The sequence below is a fragment of the Myotis myotis genome, unplaced genomic scaffold, assembly GCF_014108235.1.
Source record: "Myotis myotis isolate mMyoMyo1 unplaced genomic scaffold, mMyoMyo1.p scaffold_m19_p_2, whole genome shotgun sequence".
NCBI lineage: Eukaryota > Metazoa > Chordata > Mammalia > Chiroptera > Vespertilionidae > Myotis > Myotis myotis.
In genome coordinates this window covers 99,986,929-100,014,845 of record NW_023416324.1, presented here as the reverse complement: position 1 = coordinate 100,014,845, position 27,917 = coordinate 99,986,929, and the positions used below count along the sequence as shown (strand labels likewise).

The 27,917-nt window shown below is 49.7% G+C and overlaps 1 protein-coding gene across 1 annotated transcript in view; it reads right to left on the bottom strand.

Annotated features, from left to right (window-relative positions):
- The window catches only part of EDAR (ectodysplasin A receptor), a 34,142-nt gene extending 8,169 nt beyond the window's left edge, over nt 1-25,973 (bottom strand). The window contains exons 1-10 of the mRNA XM_036351293.1: nt 25,923-25,973; nt 24,987-25,109; nt 24,563-24,744; nt 15,693-15,778; nt 7,010-7,096; nt 6,043-6,168; nt 5,861-5,935; nt 5,495-5,567; nt 2,620-2,779; nt 1,195-1,255 (exon numbers count right to left, since the gene is read on the bottom strand). Coding sequence (XP_036207186.1) covers nt 1,195-1,255; nt 2,620-2,779; nt 5,495-5,567; nt 5,861-5,935; nt 6,043-6,168; nt 7,010-7,096; nt 15,693-15,778; nt 24,563-24,744; nt 24,987-25,109; nt 25,923-25,973 — 1,024 coding nt within the window. The remainder of the gene's footprint in view (nt 1-1,194; nt 1,256-2,619; nt 2,780-5,494; nt 5,568-5,860; nt 5,936-6,042; nt 6,169-7,009; nt 7,097-15,692; nt 15,779-24,562; nt 24,745-24,986; nt 25,110-25,922) is intronic.
- Between the last annotated feature and the right edge of the window lie 1,944 nt (nt 25,974-27,917).

Below are 27,917 nucleotides of genomic sequence, written 5' to 3'. Positions count from 1 at the left end.
TTCACTCAAGGCTGGGCACTGCTGGTCTAAGGTTCTCAGTGGCACCGTGGGCGCTGTAGGCACATGAGAGCGTAGCTGAGTGCACAGGATTCCAAGACCTTCACCCTCCCAGTCTCACTGGAGGAGCTCCTCTTTCCTAAAATTAATTTGAAAAATCGCTGTCCCTGAGGTCTGGGCTCTTAAAACAAAGACATCGTTGGAGCAGAGAAGAGCTTTCCTGGGTGATAGAATGCAAATCTCAGACCATCCTCCACTGGGCAGCTGATGGCTCCCAGCCACATAAGCTGGATCAGACAGGCTGGCCTGGGGCCTGACTTTATGGAGCGAGGCCACATTTCAGCACACAGCTGAGTAGAGTTCTTGGCCCCCTGGATTCAGCCTCAGGAGTTATTTCTGACCAACAGAACACCCAGTCAATAAGCCTGCCCTGGGTTCAGTGTGCTGGGCTTGGCCCAAGTGGAGAAATGAGTGGGTACTAGGCTACACACCTGCTGCCTGGGCCAGATGGGGAAGTCCATGGAGGGGGCCAGTGAGACAAAACCAAGTGGCCTGATGAAGCTGGGGGAACCCCCTAACCTCAGTGACGAGAGTTGTATCTCCTGGGAGACAAGATAGTAATATAGAAACTTCATTTGGAAGAAATTGGGAGTGTGCATTCTGGTTTCAGATAGAAATATAACCAGAATATAAACTCAGTCCTGCCCACAGCCTGAACTGCAGTTAGTAAGGCAGTCTGACTCAATTTGTTTAGGAGACATCTTTACGAGGGGAGACCTCCACACACCGCGAGTGAGAGGGAAGGGAAGGACGGCTATCACATTTTGGATAACTGATGATTATCAAAGATTTTGGAGATGATAATGCCAAAAAGAGACAGCACATGGGGCACGGGAGGACATCTAGCCCTTCCACCCCTGCTCTCGTTAGAGCAGTCGGTGTCCTGACTCCATGTGCCCCTCAGCGAGGCCCTGCACTAGGGGAATGCTGGCTCCTTGGCCTGAAGGGAAATGCTGGGGAAATGTGTTAACATAGCTTGGAATCAAATTCCATGTCCCTCCACCTGAAATCAGTTCCACCAGTGCTTCTGATGAGGAGCATGACAAGTTGGACGGGTGACTTTTCTCAGGCCCTCCCCGGCGGTTGGGAAGCGAGACCTGGGTGAGTGTCCCCCTGGACAGTCCTCCTTATGCTCACCTTCGACAACTCCACACACGTTGGCATACACATCCAGTATCTTTTTCCTTCGACTTTGAATCTATGAAAATAGTTCAGAGAATGTTAATTTTCAGAAAGGAGGGAATGGTAGAAAACAATGAATCAAGTCTTCCATCTCAGTGTTGGCAGAAAGCTGCTATCCCCTGGTTTCCAGTTAGTGATGCTGAATCAAGTCCTCACGTGAACATCTTATCTGTAATTCAGAGAGAAAGCCTTCCTCTGGGCTGTGCAACTCAAGCACCCTTCCTGCCCACGGCGGGTTTCTTAGGCTCACTGGGCATAGACTCACAAGACAACCAGAGGCCACATGTGCACTGGTCTATTTGTAGGATAAATGCCAGGGACCTCAGCTTGCCAGCAGGCAGCCAAGAGATGAGGCCCATAACGGGCAGGTATAGAACTGGCCCTGCTTGAAAGGCCCCAGGCCCCCTCGTAACCACTCCCTAGGCGTCCAGGGTTCAGCAAGTGACAGGCCCCACTGCAGAGGTCACTGAACTGGACAGCTCATGAGGTCTCTGTCAGAACCCAGGCTCGATCTAGTCTCTCAATAGGGACGCTTTTACCAAGGGCAGCACTGTCTAGCAACAGAGCTGCCCTGAGGCTTGGATGCTAGACTCTCAAGCAGCCTAGGGCAGGCAGCCCCACACCCCTCCACAGCACCTTTCAGGTGGCCTGCTTCAGGTGACAAACCATGTGGAGCATTTTTACATGAAAATGTGCATGCTATGTCGATATATGGCTATGTGATCAGATAGTACACAGCTATTTGTTCTATAGTATATAGCTATGCATTCATATAGTATATAACTATGTATTCATATAGTTATATTATAAATAGTTATATTTAACTATTATATGTGTGGTTGGATATAGGGCAGTGATGGCGAACCTATGACACGTGTGTCAGAGGTGACACGTGAACTCATTTTTTTGGTTGATTTTTCTTTGTTAAATGGCATTTAAATATATAAAATAAATATCAAAAATATAAGTCTTTGTTTTACTATGGTTGCAAATATCAAAACATTTCTATATGTGACACAGCACCAGAGTTAAGTTAGGGTTTTCCAAAATGCTGACACGCCGAGCTCAAAAGGTTTGCCAACACTGATATAGGGCAATATGTTTACAAAGTTTTTTCTGTCCTATGGCATTCCAAGCAATTTTAACTTTTTGTCTTTGCTTATTTATTTTCTTCTATGAAGCTACGTAAGAGAAATAAGTTTTCTATTTTTACAATCTTTTGTGTTAAATCTGTCGCTCCAGCTGTGTTTGCTAACTTGGGCGGTGGGAGTAACGCCGTGCCCCACAGCAGACTCGTTGGAGAAGGGGCTCGTGCCTCCTGGGCGTCACTCAGCCGCACACTGAATCGCAAGGTGTGCGCATGGACTGCCAGAGCCTCACCCCAGCTGACTTGGGGGTGGTGGCCGCCTTCTCCCTGGCCAGGTGGACCAGCGACAGCAGGCACAGCTCCGGGGGGCCCTGCTTGTCGGTGGCGGGCTCCTCATCACTGTCCATGCTCCGACTCAGCAGCTGCTCGTTCTCAGACGAGGCATCGTTCTCACTGTGGAAACAAGAAGGGGTTTTATTAGCGCTGCCTGGACACGTCCTTCCAGTGATGGGCAGAGCAGGGACAAGTTTCTTAAGCTTTTACTCAGCAGCTCGTGGGCACGAGATGAGAAAGCCACAGCCTGCTCTCTGTTCCTTTCCGGACAAGGAGGGTGGATGCAGGGTGGCCCACAGGCACTGGGTGAGGGGGACTCGCAGGGGCCAGTGAGGTAGGGATGGCACCAGCTCATCCCTCCACCCCACCCAGTTTGGGAAAGGGTTCTTGAATATGATATGGCTTTCTATATTTCATCCAGAGAAGCACAGAGCTCAACCTTGTGTCTTCATGTAGCAAACAAGGTGATGTGGCGGGCCAGCTCTCTGGGATAACTGAACACAGAGCCCATGCACATACACAGAGCCTGAGCCTGGGGAGCCCCTGGGAGGGGGGCTGGCTGAGATGTGTGCCCATGGGGTGAGCACCACAGCAGCCCAGGGAGGGGCTCTGGGAAATCTTGCAGGAAGGCGGGTGGCTCAGTCACACCGCTGCTCACTGCCTAGCCAGCACCCCTAAGCACATGTGGGTTGAAGCTCAAACTCTCAAAATCATTCCAAATATATGAAAACAACATTCTTTTTTTATAGGCATCCTGCTTGTTTCCTGTGGTTTGACTAAAGAATTATATTTGCTAATAACTGGATTGCAGTAATGAAGCCCACACTCAACATAACCGAGGGGACAGAATGATACAAAGAAAGCAGAAATGGTGAGAGACGCCCACCAGGGTTTCGGCCCCTGGGGGAGCTGGCTGGCCTGCTGCTGGCCCCACTGCGTGCAGGCCAGGTGGGAAGGCACCACTGTCCCCAGACCACTTAGTGGCCTCAGGCCCTTCCCCTAAGACCTGAGAGAAGGCGGAGGGGATGAAAGCTCAGTGACTTGTCTTTTAAAACAATTGCTGAGTGTTAATTTTTATTTAACATTTGTGTATGAAACAAGTAAGGTCCCCAAATATTTCCTTCATCTTTAGAGGAAACTTAAGTCATAGGATGTGTCCCTGCCCTTTTGAGTGTTCTTCCCCCCATTCCCCTCCTCTTGGGAATGAGAAATGGCTGGAAGGACAGACAGAGAGTGGCTGACACCACATGGGATTAGACAGAGGAAGGTTGGAGGAGCGACTTGTCTGTAAGAGGCACACTGCAGAGCCCAGTCCCCACCACACAGCTGCCAGCCTGGGTTCTCTCCTGGTAACAGCAGCTTGGACCTGGCATACCCTTGCCAGATGTGCACAAAGTTACTCAGACCAAAAATTTGTGAAAAATGACCATTGGCAACAGAGGCACTTATCAGAAATAACCATTTTCTACAGGACTGCCACATTGAGCACACACAATTGCTTTTCTTCCCCAGTGTGCAAAGATTTTATGATCTAAGTTTGCTTCCTACCCTTGTGTCAGGATGTTGTTTTCTAAATGAGACAACACGTTGGGTAGTGCTTTATAAACACCAAAGCTCCATGCAAACATCTTGATTCATTATCATTCCTAAAAAGCAGGGCTCTGCCAGGTTCAAGTCCCCTGGAAAGCTCCCACGCTGGGAGTCAGGGAGGAGGGACGGAGCCCCTGCTCCTCCGCAGCCAGCTCGGTGACTCCTAATGGCCTCTGCCCGCATCTGCCATAGGGGCGTTTGTATGGATGGGGTCCTGGGACAGCCAAGGGTGGACTATTAACGTGGCATGGATTTTTGGAACCTAAGGAGGACTAAGTCCAAATGACCTGGCCAGGTGACTCAGATGGATGGAGTGTCTTCCCATACACAGAAAAGTCATGGGTTCGGTTCCCAGTCAGGGCACATACCTGGTTGTGGGTTCAATCCTTGGTCAGGGTGCATGTGGGAGGCAACTGATCAATGTTTCTCTCTCTCTAATCAATGGGAATTTATCCTTGGGTTAGGATTAAAAAAAAGTTTACTTCCCTTCACCCTTGATGTTAAAGCTGGGGCTGATTCTACATCCCAACGTGTGTGTGGCAAATATGGTAAAGACTTCATGCGTCCAATCTCTTCCTTAAGGGGCCTTATTTCACTAACTGTTAGCTCTTGGGCCAGAGCCTGTGGAACACACACTGCAGCCAGATGGCCTGAGCTTGGCACCCAGCCCTGCCACTCCCTAGGTATGTGACTGTAGGCCCATGACAGTTTCCTACAATGTGCACAATGTTAGCACCCTGCTCATAGGGCTTATGAAGGTAGCACATGCACATTGGAGGGTGACCTGCACCAGGTGTTTGGTAGCCGTCTCCATCACCGCTGCTGCAGTATCATGGGGACATCAGTCCTGGTGGCAGCACTGTGCTGTCAGCATGCGCACTGCCAGCAGCAACTAACTGTCATATTAACCAGGCAGCTGTGGGGTCTGCACGAGGCAGGTGCATGTTGCAGAGAAGGGCCTGGGGCATCTGGCCCTGGAGGATGGCAGGGGTTCACTACCTGCCCCTAATACCCCCTGGCCCTGCTGCAGACCAACAGTGAGGCTGAGACCCTGGGCTGACTAGGGCTGCGCTGCTGGCTGGCTGCTGGTTTCTCCCTCTGGAGCAGTCCCCAGCACAACCTCCAGCCAGCTGCCAGGTTTCTCAGAGCACTTCTCCCCTGGTGTGGCCAGCTGCCCTTCCTACTCAGGACCCCAAGGACTCCTCACTTCAGCCTGGAACTGGGGGCTGCTTTGGTTTGACATACCTCTTGGCAGTCTTTGCTGGAGCTGCTGTCAGTTTCTCAAATTCATCCTTTTCAGAGAAAATCACCACACTGTCTGTGGGTAAACAGAAAGATTGGGGGATGGAGGAGTTAGTGTCAGCTCCAGCTCTGAGCTTGTCCTTCTGCTGCTTACTTCCTCTTTAGCAGACCTGCTTGGTGACTAAATCACAATGCCCTGAGTATTAAGCACCACATGGCTGCACTGACACCCCTTCCCAGGACACCTGTGCTAAGTGGCAAAGAGCCTAGCCAGTCAGAAGGCCAGGCTGCTGGGGTAGTGACAAGAGGGTTAGACAATCTCCACCCTGAAGACAGACTCCCATGCTTGTGGGGACTCTGTTTGCAGACCTTGGGACTCTTTCTTCTCTCCTTCCTGGTTCACTTGGGCTTCCACACTCTTCACTGAGTGGCTGGTGCAGCAGGCTAGTTAGAGAAAGAGAAGGGTGTGAGCAGCTGGGCTCATCGACTGGTAAGGTGATGGAGCTGCTCAGGGGAGAGGGAATATGAGGCAGGCATGGGGGAACAGTCACCTGGGGAAGAAGGCTTCGTCTTCATGATGTAGAACATAATGATGAGGACAATGGCAATGGCCATGATAAAGATGGTGGACATGGCAATGATCAGAGCCGCAGCCAGGTGTCCTTGGCCTGAGAGCTCTGCTGAAGTTGGGGAGAGAAGGCAATGCCTTAGGACTCAAGTGTCCCTACAGGAACCCACCCACCAGGCAGGGCTCTTTCTCCTTAAGACCATGCCCTGTGAACAATGGCCCTGCTACTGGGACACTTCCTAGGACCTTCAGATTCCAAAATGCTTGCTTAGTATGAGAACCCAGCCCCAAAAGTTCCTTTGGCCATCCCGCGTGCCATGGCTTGTGTTTGTCCATTGTCCCTGGGGTGCTTGCCCTTGGTTCGATTGCTTTGGGAAGCCAGCATGTGTGCCGAGTGCACTGTGGGAATCTAAAGGCAACCCTGCCTCTCTGATGACCAGGCCATAAATATGCTTAAACCACAGATAGCATTGAGACAGTAAAAGAGGGGATGAGGAGCCAGTGTGAGGTCTTGCTCTGAGAGAAACTGTTGACCTTGGGGGTCCTCCCCCATCCTTCCACCCCAGAAGGACTTGGGAGTGAGAAACGTAGTTATTGGAAATAGATATTCAAGTGTGAGATCAGCAGGTTCAGATGAAAGCCTGCAACAGAATTGCTGTTGACATCAGGGCCACCACAGCCCAGGAAGCTGGCTCCTCTCCACCCTCGTCCTGAGCAGCATTGCCAACACCCAAGGAGTGAGCAGCTCCCCTCCTCCCAGAGATATTTCTAATTTCTAGCAGCTGGGGGCACTGACTGTGATTAAACCACAGGAGGGAGGTGATTTGAAGTGGAGAAGAGCTTCATGGTCATTTCTATAATTATTTTCTCTCTTCCTCTCCAGCCACCCACTCCCCCACTTACATCTAGGTGGTTAGCTCCAGAAGACCAGTGCCTGGGCACCTGCCTACCTTTATGGGCTCGATGGAAAGGAGAGAGGGTGCTGCTGCCCGCGGTGCTGGGGAAGTGGGCAGAAACCCCCGCAGTGGCTCCTGCACCTGCAAGGAGAACAGTCGCTGTGGGCTCCTCAGAGTGACCTGCAGAAGCTCCACCACCAGCACTGAAACACAAGGTGCAGCCACAGAGCTATTGGTTCACAGTCCCAGGTTATAAAGGGCTGGAGGGGCCACTTAACACCTGCCATCCAAGTTATCCAATAAGACATGCCCATTATTTAAAAATCTAGAAAAAATAAAAATGCAAAAAAGAAGTAAAAGAATCCCCTACAGCCTCTGCCTAACATTGACATTTGGTGTATTTTTCTTCAGGATTTTTGCATAATACGTTTTAAAATAGTTGTGACCAAACTGTTTAAGAGTAGGCATGAGCTTGGTCTTCTCTCAAAATGGTGATTCATAAAACTCCCATTCTATGTAAAAAAGTGGCACATAGCAGAAGTAATATGGAAGCTGATTTTGTGATCAGACAAATCACTAAGTTGTTCGGTTAAAACAAACAAAATGTTCTACCACAGAAATGATGACATCCTGACAGTCAACCTTCCTTAGGCCAGCTTGAGTTCTGCAGTTAATAAAAATGATCATGTTTCAAAGAAGAAACCAAGATGGCGGCATAGGTAAACACCAGAAATTGCTGCCTCTCACAACCACTTCAAAAATACAACTAAACAACAAAACGGACATCATCCAGAACCACAGGAAGGTTGGCTGAGTGGAAATTCTACAACTAGAAGGAAAGAGAAAAGCATACTGAGACTCAGAGGAGGTGCGGTGTGGAAGTAAAGTGCAGAGGTATGGAGGTGCACTCGGAAAGGGCTGGCAACTGAGGACACGGTTGTTTTTTTCAATCAGGAGGGAGTCTCAAGTTACTGACTACTCTGAACTCCAGTTCTGGGAGAGTCTCTGGGGACCCAGACTCATACGGGGAGAAACTGGACTGTCTGGCATTGGTCGGAACTCGAGGCTGGCTTTCTCTCAGAGGTGCTTGCAGTAATTACCAGGACACTGAGACTCGGAGCCTCTTAGGGTAGGACTGAGGATCAGCCATAGCTGCTTGCTCTGCCCTGTTGATTCCCTGAGACCCCGCCCCACCCAAGCTGTGAGCAGAGGCTTTTGCATATGAAAGGCCTGGCCCTTTGCAATCTAAAATTACCTAACAAACTGCAGCTGGGTCAGAGAGACCCAGAACTTCCAAAAGAAGGCCCAAGGCCCCACAGCAGCTTGCACTGCTTCACAGCTGGGCCTCATCTGGGCACCTCCAAATCCCAAACAAAGAAGAGGAATCTGCAGATCTCTCCATAGCTCCTGCTGGGTAGCCTCAGGCAGAGGCTAAATTAGCACCTCCTTAGAGATCCAAGTGCCAGTGTACCCAGTGGTCAGAGTGGGACCATCCAGATTACAACTTCTCAGATCCATAAGGGACACACTCAGGGGGCAGACTCAGTGAGCACCAAAGCCCCACTGAAGCAAGTCTTGCTCCAGAAGGGTGTCTCCAGCACAGAAGTTCTCCCACTGCAGACACAGCTGATTCTCACAGCCAATTGGCCTGGAGGTCAATTCCTCCCAGTGATACCTACAACAATCAAGGCTTAACTATGACAAGACTGTGCACAAAGCCCACAAATGGGTGCACCAAGAGTGTCCACCTCAGGTAATTGCAGAGGCTGAGCTACGGGGCCCTACAGGACACCTAGCACAGAAAGCCACTCTATCAACACAGGGAAGCATAAAAAAAATGCAGAGACAAAGAAACAGGTCACAAATGACAGAAATGGAGGAAAGCACACTACTGGATATAGAGTTCAAAACCACACTTTTAAGGTTTTTTGAGAATTTTCTAGAAACCGCCGATAAATTTAGTGAGACCCTCAAGAAATCTAGTGAGACCCCCGAGGTTATGAAAAAGGGCCAACTAGAAATTAAGCAATTTTCTTAAATTGACTAAAATAAACAATATTATACAGAGTTCCAACAGCAGACTAGAGGATCGCAAGAATCAAGTCAAAGATTTGAAATATGAAGAAGCAAAAAACACCCAACTGGAAAAACAAAAAGAAAAAGAATCCAAAAATACGAAGATAGTGTAAGGAGCCTCTGGGACAACTTCAAACGTACCAGCATCTGAATTATGGGGTGCCAGAAGAAGAGAGAGAGCAAGATATTGAAAACCTATTTGAAGAAATAATGACAGAAAACTTCCCCTACCTGGTGAAAGAAATAGACTTATAAGTCCAGGAAGTGCAGAGAACCCCAAACAAAAGGAATCCAAAGAGAACCACACCAAGACACATCATAATTAAAATGCCAAGAGCAAAAGATAAAGAGAGAATCTTAAAAGCAGCAAGAGAAAGAAAGTCAGTTACCTACAAGGGAGTACCCATATGACTGTCAGCTGATTTCTCAACAGAAACTTTGCAGGCCAGAAGGGAGTGGCAAGAAATATTCAAAGCGATGAATACCAAGAACCTACAATCAAGATTACTTTACCCAGCAAAGCTATCATTCAGAATTGAAGGTCAGATAAAGAGCTTCACAGACAAGAAAAAGCTAAAGGAGTTCATCACCACCAAACCATTATTATATGAAATGCTGAAAGGTATCCTTTAAGAAGAGGAAGAAAAAGAAAAAAAAGTAAAGATACAAATTATGAACAACAAATACATATCTATCAACAAGTGAATCTAAAAATCAAGTGAAAAAAAATCTGATGAACAGGATAAACTGGTGAATGTAATAGAATCAGGGGCATGGAAAGGGAGTGGACTGACTATTCTCGGGGGCGGGGGGAAGGGATATGGGGGTGCGGGAAGAGACTGGACAAAAATCATGCACCTATGGATGAGTGGGGGGGGGGTGTAACGGCAGAGGGTGGGGTGGGAACCGGGTGGAGGGGAGCTATGGGGGGAAAAAAGAGGAACAACTGTAATAATCTGAACAATAAAGATTTAATTTAAAAAAATGATCATGTTTCAAGTAAGTGTCCTCCTGCCGTGCTTTTGTCTCTGCAGATTCTGAAGGAGCTGGAGTGTGCGTTTGCTTGTCCGAGTGAGGCCAAGTGAGAGTCCTCCCTAAAATCAATGCATGTTGGCCCTCTTAGCTGCCCAGCCAGGACTAACAGCACCGAGCCTGGCCCCTGGTCAGCAAGGCTCCTGTGAGAAACAGGGGTGTTTAACAGAAGGTTCTCCGGAGAAACACAGCCACCTGCTGTGGTCTTTTTAAAGCCACCTGCACACATAGCCTGGGTCACCCAGAAGACAGTGACCACAGCCAACTGGGCAAGAGAAGTCCTGCTGATTATCCATATATCTGTGTCCAGTAGGAAGAGAAGGTCCCAGGAGAGAGCAGGGTCAGAAACTTTTGATCTTCACACCTTTGAGAACAAATAGAAACTCTACAAATAAAATAGGGTGGCGGTTTGGGAGGGAGCAGGCTGAAGACTGGCTCCTGCTGCAGTTCTGCATTTCTGTGAGGTGTCCCAGGGTTCAGGCCAGCCAGTTGCTGGGGTTGGACAGGAAGTTAAACTGTCACAGGTATATGAGAAATGCGATTCGCCACCTGAGGGGCCAACAGGAGGGTTTTTAAGGAAGCACTGTGAGGTGTGAAGGCTCATGCCCTCTTCACACCCTGGACAGGGCTCACCCTGGGGAGGCTTGCAAGGCAAGGGTGTGTGCTAATGGGGCCATCCTGCTGTCCTTCAGCTCACACTCAGCGCAGTTTTCCACGTTTTTTAAACACACCCCTCTTGTTGAGTTAGGCATCCCCTCTCTGGGATTTGCCACTTCCAGAGCTCAGGGACTTCACTTATTGGGAGCTCCTGGCCTCTGGCTCTTTGTCTGTTCTCTGTCACCTGCAGTGTTGCCTCAAACGTGGGTGTTGGTGCCACCCAGATCACCACACGATGGAGGGGCTGAGTTTTTCTCTGCAGGGCATGATGAGCTCTGTAGTTCCACTTCTTTCCTTCTATGTTCTCAACTGCTGTCATTGGGATGATTTCTTAGCTCTTCTACCAAGAGAGTGAGGGGTGCTGAGAGGTATAGGGGTACCAAGGCAACAGCCCAGCATGGGCTAACCTCAGAATCAACAGAGACCCAGAGGAGACTTGCTCAGAACAGAGGGGGCTCCTGCACTAGTGTCCCCAGGGCCTCGCCCTTTCTTCTGTAATTGCTGGTGGGTGATGGGCAGGAAGCTGGGAAGTGGGACCTGGGACCTGGCAGGCATGCTCATGATCCCCGCTGGAAGAGTGGCTCTTCTTTCTTTCTCTCCTCAGCCTCCGGGGCTTGCCCTGCCCTGAGAACAGCCTCTGCTCTGCCCAGAGCTCACAGAGACATGTCGTTGCCTTTCTGGAGGATAAATAGCTTTTCTGACCTCCAAACTCATGATCAATCTCATAATTTAGATGAGATTTAGAGTCAGTGGTCCATCGGGGAGGTGTGGATGGAGGTGTGTGCTCCCTGCGGACAAGATGCATCTGGAGGCTGCCTTTGGCCATCACAGGGTGGTGAGCTGGGTTTCAGGTGTTAGCCCCGTTGACATCGTGCTGGGAGGCAGCCTGTCACATTTGGCCCAGTGAAGCGAGAGAAAGCACTATGGGCACAGCTTCAGTTGGACATTGAAAACGAAGCTCATCCATCTGTTTGGTAAGGGCTCAAGGGAGCTGAGGCTGTGTAGTCAGGAAAAGACTCTGGGGCTCTGTCTGTGCGTGGCTGCCACCCGTCTCTCCTGTACCTTGCTGGCTGAGGCTGGATGACGGGGGGGTAGGGGGGTGGGGGGGAGCGGGTTGGGGACACAGATATGCCCAGGCCTGTGGCCCAGAGTGGGACAGTGATAGCAGTCTAGCAGCATGCTGACTTATGGAAGGCCTTTGCACCTGACTGGCAGGGCCGGTCACACGTAAACATCAGCGGACAATGGACGCAGGCTACTGCGAGTCAATAATGTGCACCTTGCTGCACCAAAATGAACTCGAGCTGGTACCAACTGAACAGCCTGGGCTGGTGTGTTTTGAGCACATCCAAGGATAACAGGGAGAGTGAGCAGGACTAGCGGTCCCCTCTGGGGCGGGTGCCCTCGGGCAAGCACACCATTGCCATAGGACCTGCACAGGACGTTCCCTTGCCCAGCCCTGCTGTGGCCTAATGAGGATTAGCTCAGCACTAATAAAAGTATGTGGTGCCTGGGAGGTTCCCCTTTGCTCCAACACATGCTGTGTCTTTCCAGGTCACTTGGCCTCCTTGGAATGGATCATTGAAGAAAATATGTGTCCGTGTTGTTTCTGATAGGTGATTAACTACTACCTCATCTTATGCTCCATCATGCTTGCAGTCCAGCTTTGAATAAGCAAAGATGAGATATTTTATAATAGGGGTAAGGGAAGGTTGTTGGAAACTGTATCCCAGAAAGTAGACAGAAATATCCATACAAGGTCTCTATGAAATGAAAGAAAATGGAGTCTGAGTGTGAGGCAGCACTGACTGTAGACATTGGTCCAGGCAGGTGGGCTCTGCGGGGAGTACACTCACCTCCTCAGGAGGAGTCTGAAACCGAGAGCATATGGCTTAATGTCAGCATACCTCTGTTCAATGTGATGACAGGGTTCACTAAGAACCTTTGAGGTTTGTTAATCCACGCTATTTATAAGTGTGTTGATGAGTATAGCGATGGTTGGCATTCTCTACATATGGCAAACAGCTTGGGTTTTTAGGAATGATTTGTTTGTTGATTCTTACAGTTGTCATTGAGGGGTCCTGAGGCTGTTTCACTGGCTCAGCGCCCCCTACTGGCAGCTGCTGGAACAACGGGCAGAGTCATTAGAACTTGGCTGCTCAAAGGGCCCAGGAGCTTGCTGGGAGGGCAGTCGTGGAGCCCATCTAGACCTCTGAGGCAGGACCTGTTTCTTAACCGGACCTGGGGATGGTGTGACAGACCGACATGTTTGCTTTCTCGGACTCTACCTCTGGTCCAGCCTGCATTTCTCCCATGGCCTGCCACACATGTGCTCATTATTAGAGAAATTCTGCTTGGGGCTACAGTTTTTGGAGAAACAGCGTCTTGCCAGGGGGTGCCTCTCCCCAGGGAGGTGAGGAAATGTGTACATGGATGGTGACCCAGAACAAAGAGATTTTGAGATTTCACACTCTTCCTTGGATCCCTGTTGGTGGCCAGATGCCTTTGGTGATCAATCATCTCTTGTCCCTTCCATTCTCTCTTCTGTTGACATAAAAGACACCTGAATTCTGGGCTCTTGGAAGATGGATTTGAAGAATCATCTGCTTGACTAGGCACCTTCTCAATCAATACAGCTTTCCTTGTTCCAACTCTGCTGTTTTGAACACTGGTCTTTTGCAGTGTCGGCACATGGATTGTGGACTGGTAACAAGGGGTGTGCACATTCGAGTTTGGGAAACACTGCTTTGGAAATAGCTAGAAACTGGCATTTGGGGAGGCCAAAGCTTCACATTGGAGTTCATCACTGCTTGGCATCACAGGATAGCATCTGGAGGGAAACACAGTTCTCTGGTGGCAGAGTGGACTTGACTCAGGGGTCACAGTCACTGACAAGTGGTCATAAAATGGTGATGATGACCAGGGAACACTTGCTGGGTGCCAGACCCACCACTCTCTCACTGATTCCTCCAGCACTCTGTGTGGGAGGGGTTCTTGCTCTCTGTGTCCCAGGCGAACGGACAATGCAGAGAAGGTCAGCTGTATGATGTGGAGCTGCAGGGGCCTGGTTGGTGCTCACCCATGAGGCTGAAGCTTTACCCTATGGTAAGTGCCGCGTGCACACTGGAGTGTGGGCTCACACACACCTGACATGTCATCTCTTCCTCCCAACAATCTTCTGAGAAGACGATCCCATGTAACAGATGGGGAAACTAAGTACAAAGTTAGGTAACTGTCCCCAAGAGTGGAAACTAGAAAGAATCCCAAATCTGATGCCACGCCCTTTCTTCCTCTCGCCTCGAGCCACCTCCATGCCATCACAGCACGGGTCCTTTCCGAGGCAGTCCTCAGTCCCGTGCAAGGAAAACAACAAAACCCCAAAAACTTTGGTTGCACCAAGTGGGTCTTCTCTTTGATGTGACTGAAAAATAACTGGAGGGCTTCTTCTCTCACTTCCAGGACAAACAGTGATGGGACTAGGGGTGCGGAAGGAAGGTAGTGCTTGTTCACTGCGGTGGAAGCTTCTGGAAGAAAGGCTTGAAGCTTTCCCGATGGGCAAGTCGCAAGCAGGAGAGGTTTCAAAGCTCTTGAATACCTGGGGGCGTCCCTGCCACACGCATGTGGTTTATGTAAGAGCCATCACTTACACTTGGTATTCAGGAGAGAAAATGGAAACCAGGGAGTTCGTGGCTCCCTGGCAGTTACAGTCCCTGAGGCCCAACCAGGCTCTGTCCGAAGCTCCACACATGTCTGTTTGCCTGAAGATGACGATGGCCCAGAGGCAGGACCAATGGCGACCAGTGGCAATCCTCTGGCCTCCCTCTTACTACTTGATGGTGTTGGGTGACTGCAGCCCAGGGCTCCTGGGAGAATCTCAGCCCCACACTTCACAGAAGCCGTCACCTCTTTAAGGATGGAAACACACAGGATAGGAAAGCACCTGGGATGGTGGAGAGCCCAGGCAGATTCAGGCTGTGAGTCCAGAGCTAGCTCCTGCACAGCTGGCACCCCTGGCCTCCACCAGCCCTCACACGTGTGCATCTGTCATATGCTTCCTGGGGTTCGTGCCAGGTTCTCTTTGATTATGGGGTGTGTAATCCACTATCCATTGACTTGGGCTACCAAGGGCATTACCTTGCCTGGCAAGGGCCCAGGTAAATCACAGCCAAACAAAACCAAAGCAGGCTTCTCAGGCAGAAGCAAAGGAAATCTCAACCACTGACCAAGGCTCAGGAAGGGCAGAGCCTGGTGGGGCCTGGGCAGCCAGCTGGCACATTGGGGTCCTGACTAGGTTTTACCTAGTTCCTAGGCTGGCTGGGGTAGAGCTGCTGATGGCAGTTCTGTGAGTTTGGGCCTCTGTGAGTTTGGGCCTCATTACTGACTCTCTAGCCCAATCTTCTGATTCCTGAGCAGGAGCCCTGTGCAGGGGAAGTGGAGACCTCGAGGTGGAGAGAGTAACTTTCATGTCCCACTTGAGAGCCTGACCCATGCGGGGCTGCATTCACCATGTCACCCCACATGGCCCATCTGGCTGCATGTCCCCATTTCTCAGATGGGAAAGCAGAGGTTATGTATGAGAACTAACAATTGTCTAGACAGAGCTTTGTAGTACTTTGCAAAATACCTTGGCATCTGTGGTCTCATTGTTTGATCCAAGAATTGCATGACATAGATAATTCAGATTTTAGCACCCCAAATTACAGATGAAATTACTGAGGTTCATAACAGTTATGAGATTTATTCAAGGTCACTTGTCCAAGGTTACTGACCTGAGTCTCTGACTCATGGTACAGCAAACCTTTTTCATGGACTTGCTTTCTGATTGGTTAGGCCATGAGAATATTTTTGTTTATGCCTTTACTGTACTTAACTTGTTTAGGGGCCAGGACTGGCTTCTGTCTACCCCACCATGTAATGCAAGACATCAATATTGAACCAGCACTGCTCTTATGGAAGGACAAAGTGCACTCACATTCCTTGGTGTTGGGGGGCGCCAGGAGGCAGGAATAGCAGACCATGCCGTAGATGTTCCTGGGTCTGTTTTCCAATATGTAGTAGCTACAGGGAGGGCAAACAAGACAAAGTAGACAGGTGAACTGGGCACTGCCACAAGCAAATGCTGACTACTTGGCATACCCACGACCAAAGCATGATCCAAATCAGGCCTGAGACAGACGCCTGGGAAGCAGGAGCCCTGCTGAGGCAGCAGCCCATTTTGATCACTGAGATTCCTTGAAGGTTTTCAACTTGTCTTAAAATGGATTTCCCCCCAATACTGGGCCAGTTTGGGTCTTATAAATATCTCCTCCCCTTTTTGGTTCCTTTCACCGATGAGCTTGTTAGTGTGTGCATGTCATCACCATCTTCATCCACATCCTCCACCTAAAAATCTGCGTGCCCACCGTGTGCATGCCTGCCACCACGTGTGTGCCCACCACCACGTGTATGCTCTGCCACCACGTGTATGCTCTGGTAAGTGCCTTGGGTGTCTTGCCAACCAGAGATTCAGGCACTTATGGAGGAGGAGCAGCACTCCCTTGGTGAAAGCCCGTAAATGTGTCTCTGCCGGTGACACTGGGACCTCCCAGGGAACACTTGCTGACCACCAGTGAGCGGCACTGGCTGGCAATGTGGCTGTAGCAATGTCCAGCGAGGTCACCACAGAGGGCTTTAGAGACAGCCAGGTCATAACTGAAATTTGTTTGTTTCTTCCTCAGGAAGCACTTGTCCAAAGACACCCATATAAATTCATGCAGGCTCTGGCCGGTTTGGCTCAGTGGATGGAGCGTTAGCCTGCGGACTCAAGGGTCCCGGGTTCGATTCCGGTCAAGGGCATGTACCTTGGTTGCAGACACATGCCCAGTGGGGAGTATGCAGGAGGCAGCTGATAGATGTTTCTCTCTCATCGATGTTTCTGGCTCTCTGTCCCTCTCCCTTCCTCTCTGTAAAAAAATCAATAAAATATACTAAAAAAAAAAATTCATGCTGGAGTTGTGACATTTAAAACAAAAGACAAAGCCTTCCCAGTGATGTCTTTCGAGCTTCCTGATGTCAATATACCATGCTGGCTCTCAGAATTCCCTGCCCAGACCCTGCCACCATGGGTTGCCGTTCTCTGCAGGGCACACCTCCTGGCCTCCCCTCCCAGCCTCACAACTCAGCCTCCTTTCTACCTGCAGGTAGGTTTTGGCACTTCTCTTGGTGTATGCTTGTTTTCCATAAGTATACATTCAGCGATGATCATGGAACCAGTATTGCATTGTGAGAAATCAATTAATAAAGTGAGCTGGTGCCCATGTTCTCCCTTACTACCATTTCAAACAATGAAAAATCCCTCTGCGCTGTTGAATACTTCCATGGTTGTTTTAAAATCTCTCTCTCTTTTTTTTATTTATTTTATTTTATTTTATTATTTTATTTTTTTTTTAAAAAATATATTTTATTGATTTCTTACAGAGAAGAAGGGAGAGGGATAGAGAGCCAGAAACATTGATGAGAGAGAAACATCGATCAGCTGCCTCCTGCACGCCCCCCAGTGAGGATGCGCCCGCAACCAAGGCACATGCCCCCGACCGGAATCGAACCTGGGACCCCTGAGTCCGCAGGCCGACGCTCTATCCACTGAGCCAAACCGGTTCGGCTAAAATCTCTTTTATTAGCCATGCACATCCAGGCCCATGGACCAGGACTGTGGGGGGAGTATTCGGACTCTAGCGGCCAGGAGATGAACCATTATCAGTAACATTATGATCATAATTACGTGCCCTTCCTCAGAGCGTTTTATCCCCAGATTCCTGTGTATCTAAAAACATTAATTAACCAATTTCAAAACATCCCTCAGAGAAGCCAGCACAGCCAGGTTCACAATTAAACCTCTGGAAAAAGCCTCTCTCAAATGCACACCTTGTACCCTCCAGAAGCCATCTTGTGCTGGGGAAGCAGGAAGCCGTGGGGGCCCCCAGCGCATGGCTCCAGGAGGGGCGTGGCCTAACCAGGAGGGGCGTGGCCTAACCAGGGTGAAGGGCTCTGGACTCCAGGTTGGCCAGGGCAGTCCTCCTGCAGCTTTTTGACATACAGACCCAGAGTTGCCTCTGCGACCTGAGAAGGAATCTATCTGCCAAGAAGGCCTCCTCATGGTTAACTGGGTCCAAATTCATAACAAGAGTCTGGCAGCCATTGTCGACAGAGGCCTCTCACATAGGCTGCCTTTCAGGGGAAAACTGCAGACTGAACCTCCAGTCTCCTCCCGATGCTCCTGCCTGTTGAGTCCATCCTGATGAAGGAGTTAGAGGGCTGAGACCTGACCTATCTATTTAAAATTTCACAGCTATAATCTAATTTGCATTTTTACTAACCAATCAGAGCTGCTCCATAACAACCAATCAGAATACGTGAAGCTGACCAATTAGCACAGTGCTATTTGGACCAGACTGTGCAAATTTGAATTCCTCATTTGCATAAAAATGGACCAATCAGGGACAAGGGTGGGGACTTTATGAAAATTGGCCTCCTCTTTATCTCAGTGGAGCACAAATTTGGTTTTCACTAGGGGCTGCTTCTCTGGGCTTTGCAACCTGTTTACCTGAATAGTCCCCAGATTGGGGACTACTGTTGGCATTAGATTGGTGGCAGGGAACTTTTGTTGGCACTATTATTAGTTGCTCCTCCTCTCACCTCCACCTCTAGTGCATTCTTCTCCCCCAGATTGTGAATGCCTCTCTTCCTGGCCTGGGAGTCCCTCAGGGCCAGCCTTGTTCATGCCTGCATTCCTAGTACCTTGCGCTAGGTGATGAGGAGGGAAGGCGTTAGGCAAGTATTGATTGGAAGAGATGTGAATGAAAACCAAGTTGTTCTCTATAGAATTTCAAAGTGCTAAGACTGACAGAAGTCAAAGGGCATTTTATACACCTTTCCTCATTTTCAAAAAGCAGAACAACAGCTAATCCCATTCTGGTAATAGCCTGGTGCTGAGCTCCATTTTGGATGAAAATCCACAGCCACCTGGGTGGGTATAGGACACCTGGTCTTAGGACTGGGCACCCAGTGGGTCCCAGGGGACACCATGCTCTGTGCACACTAGCGGCAACTCCACCTGGGATTAGTCAGCTGCCTTTGCTGGGCACACAGGCACCTCCTTGGGCAGGCCGATGGCTCCCATCCTGAGTGGTCCTCTCTCTCTGACTCCCAGAGGCCCCGATGGCGGCCACTGCACCTCCTGTCCTGGCTGTGTGTCTGCACCAAGCTGTGCAATGTATTCAATAGCTTAGTTGAAGAAACAATATGGAAGGGCTATAATTTTTTTAAAAAAATGTTGGCTCCAGGAGGTTATAAAATCATGAGTGTTAAATATGTCACACATTACCTAGCATATATTTCACAGAACATTTTAAAATGTTGGGTTTTTCTCTTTAAGACTAACCTCAACTTCTTGTGTTTAATTTACCCCCACACCTCTCATTCCCGGCCAGACAGGAGTGGAGACTCATTGTTTAGCTTCTATGAACTTGAAGCTGGATGCTCATTTAGGGAGCTGTGCCCCGCTAGAGTATTAGGCCCCTTTGTCTTTCTGTGAAGGTCTAATTTCCCACTCTTTGCTCTCTATTTAGACTTTTCCCTGGATCTTCTTTTTTTTCCTTCTGCTTTTCTTCAAGGGTTGATTAAGGTGGGTAACCCAAGACAAGACTCAGTTTAAATGTGCCTCTAGAATCTTCTTTGTGTGTAGATTTTCTCCAAAGGTTTCCTTTTCTCAGAGCTCCTGAGCTTGTAATGGATGCCACTGAGCTCTTTGATGCTCCCTTTGCCCTCTACAATGTTGGTATGTAGAAGCAACCACCGTGTCCTTTGCCCCTTTTTTCCAAACATCCTAGAATGCCTTATTTGCAGGGAGTGGACGTGGTGTGGAAGCTAGCCAGCAGGAGTTTCTCCAATGGGTAATATGATGCCCTGGGGGAGGTTATGAAATTTCACCTCTTCTCTCTTCCTCTTCTCAGGTTTTATTCCCTGGTCCTCCCACACAAGTCTTTCTCAACAGGAAAGCCCCATGTACTGCTCATTGTTCAGCCAGTCTTAGCCACATACTGATATACAGCAGAAAAAGATTGAGAAGATGGTGCTTGCCAAACCACAAAGGGGGAGCAGGCCAAGGCAACCTGTGGTGTCAGGAAGACAAATAGGAGGCAGTCTGCATCCGCAGCCTGGGGACCACAGGGACTTGGGAATGAAAACAGCCTTTCATGGAGCTGATGGTGCCAACTTGCTAAAACTCCTTGTAATCCTCCTTTGTGCCATAGCCTGAGAGCTTCATTTTGTCTCAAAACCTAGGTCATGTAATAGGAGGGGGGAGGCCTTTGGGATCCCACCCTGATAGAGCATTGTGCTTATTAGAGCCAGGATGAGGAGGTTGGGCTTCGAGATAAAGTAGGGCCCCTCAGTTTCCATGGCCTTGGGGTAGGGAGTGATTTATTTGAGGTCATATCACAGCACAGCCAAAATGGAAACTGACTATATTTTCACTTCCGTGGAGTAATGAGAGGTGCACTGAGGCGTGTCCGTTGCACAATATCCTTCACACTCAGCCAGTGGCCTCCTCACCTTGTCCTGATGCCGAAGAGAAAGTGTGGAGGAAGCAGGTCACTGTTCTCTTGGAGCAGGGAGGGAGTCACTCAAGATTGCAGGCTGGGAAGATCCTTGTAAACAGATGCCGGCCTCCCTGCTAATTCCACAGAGGGCTGTCTGTATCTTTGAAGCCTTCCAAAGGCAGGGAGCTCACCACCATTCCCCTGTCAAACTGCTTTCTGATAAATGTATTGGTACCAAACCAACAGTCTTCATTGCCACAGAGCAGCCTTTCTAGAGACCGAGCCAGCACCTTCCCATAGGACAGGTCATTTACTACACTGGTCCCAGGGCTTGTCCCCTTTACAGAAGAGTCTCTGTGGGTCTACGTAAGAATGAAACAGGCTGCTCAATGTGCATACTCACTACCCCTTTTAGAGCATCAAAATAAAGTCTGGCTGAGTCTCACAGATACTATGGGTCTGAACCGCAGAGGATGAGACAGCAATGCTTCAGGGCCAAGCTCCATCTTGCACCCATTCCTCTTACTCCTCTATGAAGCTGCCTTATGGGGAAGCCTATCTGGACCAGTCATTCCCACACCATTAATGGGTAGGTGACTTCCAGATGTGGCCTGAGCTGTTTATTTACATACTAGAGGCCTGCTACATGAAATTTGTGCATGGTAGGGTCCCTAGGACTGGCTGGCAATCAGGGCCGATTGGGGCCTTCTGACTGCTGGCCAGGGCCTTCCTTCCAGCTGTTAGCCAGGGCCTTCCTTCCCTGGCCGCTGGCCACTGGCAGGGGCCTCCCTTCATTATGCACCACTCCCTGGTGCTTAGCACACATCATAGTGAGCAGCAGAACTCCCGGTCACCCAGTTGAACTCCCGTGGGGATACTGTGCATATTAGCCTTTTATATATATAGATGTGTTATATATGTTGTTCTGCATGTAACAACAACCTCAAATTCCACACATACCTCCTCCATCTTTCCTCCACCTCCCCACCAAAATTCTTCCTCCTGTAGTCTACATCTTAGCAAATGGCCTCACTGTCCACACAGCTGGCTGAGACAGACACCTGATAATCCTCTTCAAAATCTCCTTCCCCAAATCCCACATGCACATGGTCTGCAACTCCTGTCTCTGCTATCTTCCAACAAGCTCTTGAATTTTCCTTCTCCCTCCAACTTCCAGTGCTTTCGCCTTGCCCTGATCCTCACAACTTCCCACATTATCCCTGTTCCCAGGCTTCCATCTCTTCCTTGCTCAACAGTGTTTATCTTCACTGCTGCCAAGGGGGTCATCCTAAGGTTGATTATGTCCTACACCAGCTTATACATCTGCATCAGCGTCTAGCTAAATGACTGGAGTCCTCAGCATCATTTTCCAGAGTCCTTTCCATCTGGCCTCTCCCCTCACTAGTTTCTCCACACCCACCTGTGTGCCTTCCACTTGGCCCAGGGATGCAGCCCCACGTCCTGTCAGATTGCTCACCCTCTGGGTTTTGGCTGAGCACCTGCACTTGGAGAGTTCTGTTCCACTTCTCAACTCTGTTCCACCCATCCCAGCATCACTCTGAGAAGTCTTCTAAGACCCCTACTGACCCCAATCACAGAAAGGGCCTTCCTGGACTTCTTGAGCACTGGTTTTCTTGTCTCTCTCCTCCACTGGAAAGAGAGGCACTACATCTTTCCTCTTTGTCTCACTAGTACCTACCTGGTGGACTCTTAATTTAAAGGTTTACTGAAATAAATGCTAGGTTGTGAATGTCAGGTCAGATTCTCACACTGACAGGCTTTCAAAATAAGTTGAGATTTTGCAAAAAGGGTTATTTTCTTCCCAAGGCTGAGGATGGCAAGGGGAGCATGCTTTTCCTCGGCATGTCTATAGTTAATCCATAAAACTCTGCATTTTTTCATGCATTATGTACCCGCAGCAATTGAGAGAAAAGTCTCAGGAATTATAAGTTATCAGAGACTGATTCTAGCCATCTAAAGTCAAGGTCCTTCTGATTTTTCTCCTTCAAGCCCAATGTCTGCAGGCCCTCCACAGACGTGTGACCCACTGGGTCAGATGCATCAACTGCTTCTTCATCTTCTTTTTTTTAAAAAATATTTTTTTTATTGATTTCAGAAAGGAAGGGAGAGAGATAGAAACATCAATGATGAGAATCATTGATTGGCTGCCTCCTGCAAGCCCCCTACTGGGGATCAAGCCCTCAACCCCAGCATGTGACCTTTCAGTCCTCAGGCCAACACTCTATCCACTGAGCCAAACCAGCTAGGGCTCGACTGCTTCTTCAAACACTTCTCTCTGGTGGAGCCCCCACAACACAATGGTCACAGCAACTAAACTAAAGAAAACCCAGTGAAAGGACTTTTATTTCATCACTAGAGGTCTGGTGCACAAATTCGTGCACCAGTGGGGTTCCTTGGCTTGGCCTGTGGGATTGGGCCAAAACTGGCTCTCTGACATTTCCCGAGGGGTCCTGGATTGTGAGAGGGTGCAGGCCAGGCTGAAGGACCCCATTGGTGCACGATCAGGGCTGGGGAGGGATGCGGGAGGTTGGCCAGCCAGGGAGGGGTCAGTGGGGGGGCTCCAGGGTGCATCTCACTCAGTCCTGATTTGCTGGACCTCAGCAGCAAGCTAACCTACTGGTTGGAGCATCTGCCTCCTGGTAATCAGTGCATGTCATAGAGAGCAGTTGAGCAGCCTTAGCTTATCATTAGCATATTACACTTTGATTGGCTGAACGGATGACTGGATGACCAGACACTTAACATATTAGGCTTTTATTATATAGGACTAGAGGCCTGATGCACAAAATTCATGGAAGGGGCTTGGCCCCCGCTAGCACAGTGGCTGCCTCTGCCTCAGCCCCCATTGCTGTAGCTTCATCCAAAAGGTTGTTCGGAAGGATGTCTGGTCTAATTAGCATATTATGCTTTTATTATTATATATATTTTCTAAGATAATAGTTTAACATCTTCCTTGGGTATAGCTACCTATTTTTGTGTTTTTTCCTTATTGAAAAGGTTCTGGAATAAAGTTCTCATGATTTCTTTATTCATTTGAAAAATATGTTTGAATCATCCTCTGTCAGGGACAATGTCGGACAATGACGTGGTTGTCCCTGTGGGGTTTCGATAGTCAGGTTTGTAACTCAGGATGTAGGTCTGAACTGATGACAGAAAACTAGGGAGACTGGAGATGGGGGGGTGGGCAAATCACCAGCAGAGAGATGGTGGTGGAAGCCATGGAAATGGATGCTTCCCAGTAACAAATTTCTGCGAGTTTAAAATATCTCCTCATTTTAAAGAGTTATTCACTTTCAGTCTATTCCTAAATTGGTGGGACTTTCTGCCTTTTTTGTACTTCCTTTTTCTTAGACTAATACCCAGTGTTCTCATTTGAATGTGTTCTTATTTGCTTCCTCCTCTCAATTCAGCATAGTGAGACAGTGTGTAAACAAGTGATTTGTGAAGTACAGAGTACTATTGAGAATGCTGCTGCCTCCATGACCAACATGATGGTCTGCACCCTGGCCAGCACCATCACCGCCCCCACCACCTCCATCACCCTTGAGCCATCACCACTCTTGGTGTCTGGGCAACCCTTGCAAGCATTATGCTGTGTGGCCACCAGAGGGGGGCAGCAGCAACTGCAGAGGCTTGGTGTTTACTGGGGTAGGCTGCACCTCCTTGTCTCAAGCAGAACTTGCTAATGTGTCCTGCCCGCGTGAAGGAAGATTTTTATCCTTCTTTCAGGATAACTGCATTTGCACTTTGCGTTTTTGGGGAAGACTTTTGATACATAACAGGATTGTGGTGGAATTATATGCATATTGCACTCAAATATTCCTGTCAGTGGCTTTTATCCTCAGTTTTCCTCAGAATACTAAAAGTAATATTCTTGTATGAGATTTTAGTGTTTTTTCCCAAAGCATTCCACATGTGTTATCTCATTGTAAGTAGTCAGCAAATTTGTTTGATTTGAGAAGTTGGAAGAGCTGACTGATGTTGGCTTAAAGAACACAGAAACTGAGCCTGGGCGAGCTGCCTGCTCAGGAAAGGTGGCAGGACTCACCATCCTAAGTGCCATGTGTCCTTATTCCAGATACAAGACCTTCTCTCTGCATGTCGCCCCTGGTGTAACAGGGCAGACAGCAGGAGTGACGCTGCACTGCAGCCTGCGGTGCTCCTGTTCTCAGCGGGCTTCCCAGAGACACACAGAGGTTTCTGAGAGCGTGTCCTGGGTGCGGTTTGGAGCACCCATGCTTACCCAGGGAGACAGGGCCCACACTCAGCGTCATTCTCCATGTCCCCCGGCATCAGCACGGTGGCCCGGAAGAAGCCCTCGCAGTCTTTGTGGCGCCTGCATATCTGGTAGCCTCCTTTGGAAAACTTCTCTGCTGGGCAGGGGATGCAGCCATAATCCTCATCTTTGGTGCCGTAGCCACAGGACTGGCCAAGGAAGAGGACAGAGGACATAGGTGAGTCCAGGGCCACACCTGCCAGGACCAAACCTGCAGTCTTTGGGCACACCATGTGCATGGGCGCACAAGGCCCATCAGGCACAGGCTGCCCCGGGTGCACCGGACACTGATTTAGCTAGGGAGCCACATGCAGAGCAACACTAAGTATGGTGACAATACCCCATGAAGGTCCTGGGGGCTGTGGTCTGGCAGCCAGGCAGGGGGTCTTACCAGGTATGGCTCTTCCCCCGGCCCACACTGGGGACACTCATGGCACAACCCTGTGGTCTGGTTGTAGTACTCATTCTCGCCGCAGTTGTTGTATTCTGCTCTGGCTGAGCACATCAGAGACACCTGCCACAAGAAAGGGGTCATTTGGCTTTCATGCCTCCTTGAAGACACACAGTTACTCAGTTACTCGGGGTTAGTGGCCAGACAGCCCCAAGGCTGGGTGAGGAAGGGCTGGTGGTAGGAGCCTGCTCAGTCCGTTAGTGCTCATTCAGTGCCCCATCCCCAGGAACTTAGCTGGTAAACGGGGCAGGCCACCCTGCTTCCATAGTCTGGCCTCACTCCTGCCTCCCCCTGTCCCGCACCCATCCCACCTTGGAGGCCTGATCCAAACTCGCTTCCCCCATGAAAACTTTCTTCCATTCTTTCCAAAGTCATGAATGAGGCAGCTCCTGCCCCAAGCCTCTAGCACAGCAGGTTTCTCAGTCACATGGTGCCTCTTCTCCTCCCCTGAGGGCTCCTGGTAAAGGCTTGGATCTTTCTTAATTGTATGGTCCACAGGTGTAGCTCGTCACACAGGCATGTGTATATCACAACGTAAATAAGCATTTAAGGACATTTCTATCCATGAAATCCTATAAAAGAAGCCACCAACCAGGGAAGTCTAGTTTAAACCCTGGGTGCTGTTCAGTGTGTTGCAGGGCGAGCTGCCTGCTCAGGAAAGGTGGCAGGACTCACCATCCTAAGTGCCTCCTCAGAAGAACTCAGTGAAGATGATGCTATTGTTGTTCCCATTTTACAGCCATGTAAACTGAGGCTTAAGAGCCCAAGGAACCTGTTCAAGGAAGTGTGGCTGGTGAAGGACACAGCCTGGAGGGGGCTCCCACTGGAATCTCTGCCAAGCCTGCGCAGTGCTGGCAGGTGTCCTGACCCACTTACCACCAGGATAGGGAGCCAGGGCATCAGTCTGTAGTCTCCCACGTGGGCCATCCTCTCCCATAGGTTCACCTGAAAGATATACCTCATCAGCAGCAGTGCCTGCAGGGCCTGAGGCTGCTCCAGTTGCCTTCATTGTATCCCACTGGGTCAGAGGGACCTCCCAAAAACAGAGTGAGGAACGGATAGGCCCCAAAGAAAAGGCAGATTTAAGCTGAGTGTCAGGCCCCTTCGACTGACTCCACCACTGCCCTCCCAGCATCACCTCATCCCGGGAAAGAGCTCCAGGGAGGTGGGACCAGAGCACACCGCAGGCCACAGCTGAAGCGGCACTGACCAGCTTTCACCTGCTGGAGAGTCTGAAGACCCTGGTGAGCGTGCTCCAGGCTAGTGCTGATCCCCTGGCTGCAGGGGAGACCCGGAGACAGTGCCAGGGATCAGACAGCCCTCCCCACGCAACTTCCTGCTTTCCCAGCCCCTCATAAGGTTCGTCCCTCTCTCTGTAAAGAATGGGTCATCTGTGGACAAGGAACCCGAATGCTGGTGGCCCTTGAAGCCCTGGCAAAGATCAGGGCTATGTACCCACTGTTTGGTAGAGACAATGGTAGCTGAATCAACTTCCCCACCAGATAGTCATGTAAATCCTTACTGATAAGATAGTCTGCCTGTTACTGGAACTTGCCTGCCTAAGGGCTATGGGTGTATTCCAAACTGAATAAAAGGATGGCAAGGCCGGAGCACAAGCCGAGTCTGTCCTCTTGGAATGGGCTCTCGCCTGGCCCCCCAATTTTCAAATTATTATTTCTTGTCTCGTCTCTTTCATCTTCCAGAGCCCAAACCCTGAACCATGCGGGATGTGGGACATTCACACTTTACCATTTGCGACAGCATGGATGGACCTAGAGGGTATTATGCTAAATAAACCAGACAAAGACAAATACTTTATAATTTCACTTATATGTGGAATCTAAAGAACAAAATAAACTGACAAACAAAAGAGAAACAGACTCATAGATACAGAGAACATACAGACAGCTGTCAGAGGAGAGTGTTGTTGGGGAGCTGGGTGAAATAGGTGAAGGGATTGGCAGTACAAATTGGTAGGTACAGAATAGTCACAGAGATTTAGAGTACAGCATAGGGAATATGGTCCATAATATCATGATCACTACATATGGGGACAGGTGGGTACTTGAAATATTGGGGAGGGGGAATCACTTTGTAAAGTTTATGATTACCTAACCCCTTTGCTGTATATCTGAAATTATTACAGAACTAGAGACCTGGATTTTTGCACTGGTGGGTCCCTCAGCCTGGCCTGCGCCCTCTCGCAATTTGGGATCCCTCGGGGGATATTGGAGTGCTCAATGTGGCAGGTGGCTGGGGAGGAGCCCGAGCTGAGGCCGGGTGCCACTCCTGCACATCCCAGCCCTGCTGTACTTGTTGCCGCCGTGGCAGCTGTGCTCATCAGCTGTGAGCCTGGCTTCTGGCTGAGTGGCGCTACTGCTGTGGGAGCGCACTGACCACCAGGGGGCAGCTCCTATGTTGAGTGTCTGCCCCCTGGTGTTCAGTGTGTGTCATAGCAACCAGTAGGCTTTTATATCCTATCTAATAAAGAGGGAATATGCAAATTGACTGTCATGCTGTCACAAAGATGGTGGTACCCATAACCACAAGATGGCGGCACCCAGTCCACTCAGCCCCACCGGAGTCCTCCAGTCCTTTCAGCCCTGCCAGGGTGGGGGGTGGTAGGCACGCAGTGCGGCCAGACCCGCCCTCAGCCCCCCAGCTGCCCAGGGCCGCCCGAGGGTCAGGTAACCAGGGCCGGCCGAGGCTTGTGCTGCCGACAGTGGCAGCAGCAGAGGTGTGATGAGGAGTCACCTTCCCCTGATCACCGGGTTGCCTCCCGCCCCTGAGGGCTCCTGGACTATGAGAGGGGGCAGGCCGGGCTGAGGGATCCCTCCTCCAGTGCATGAATTTTCATGCACCGGGCTTCTA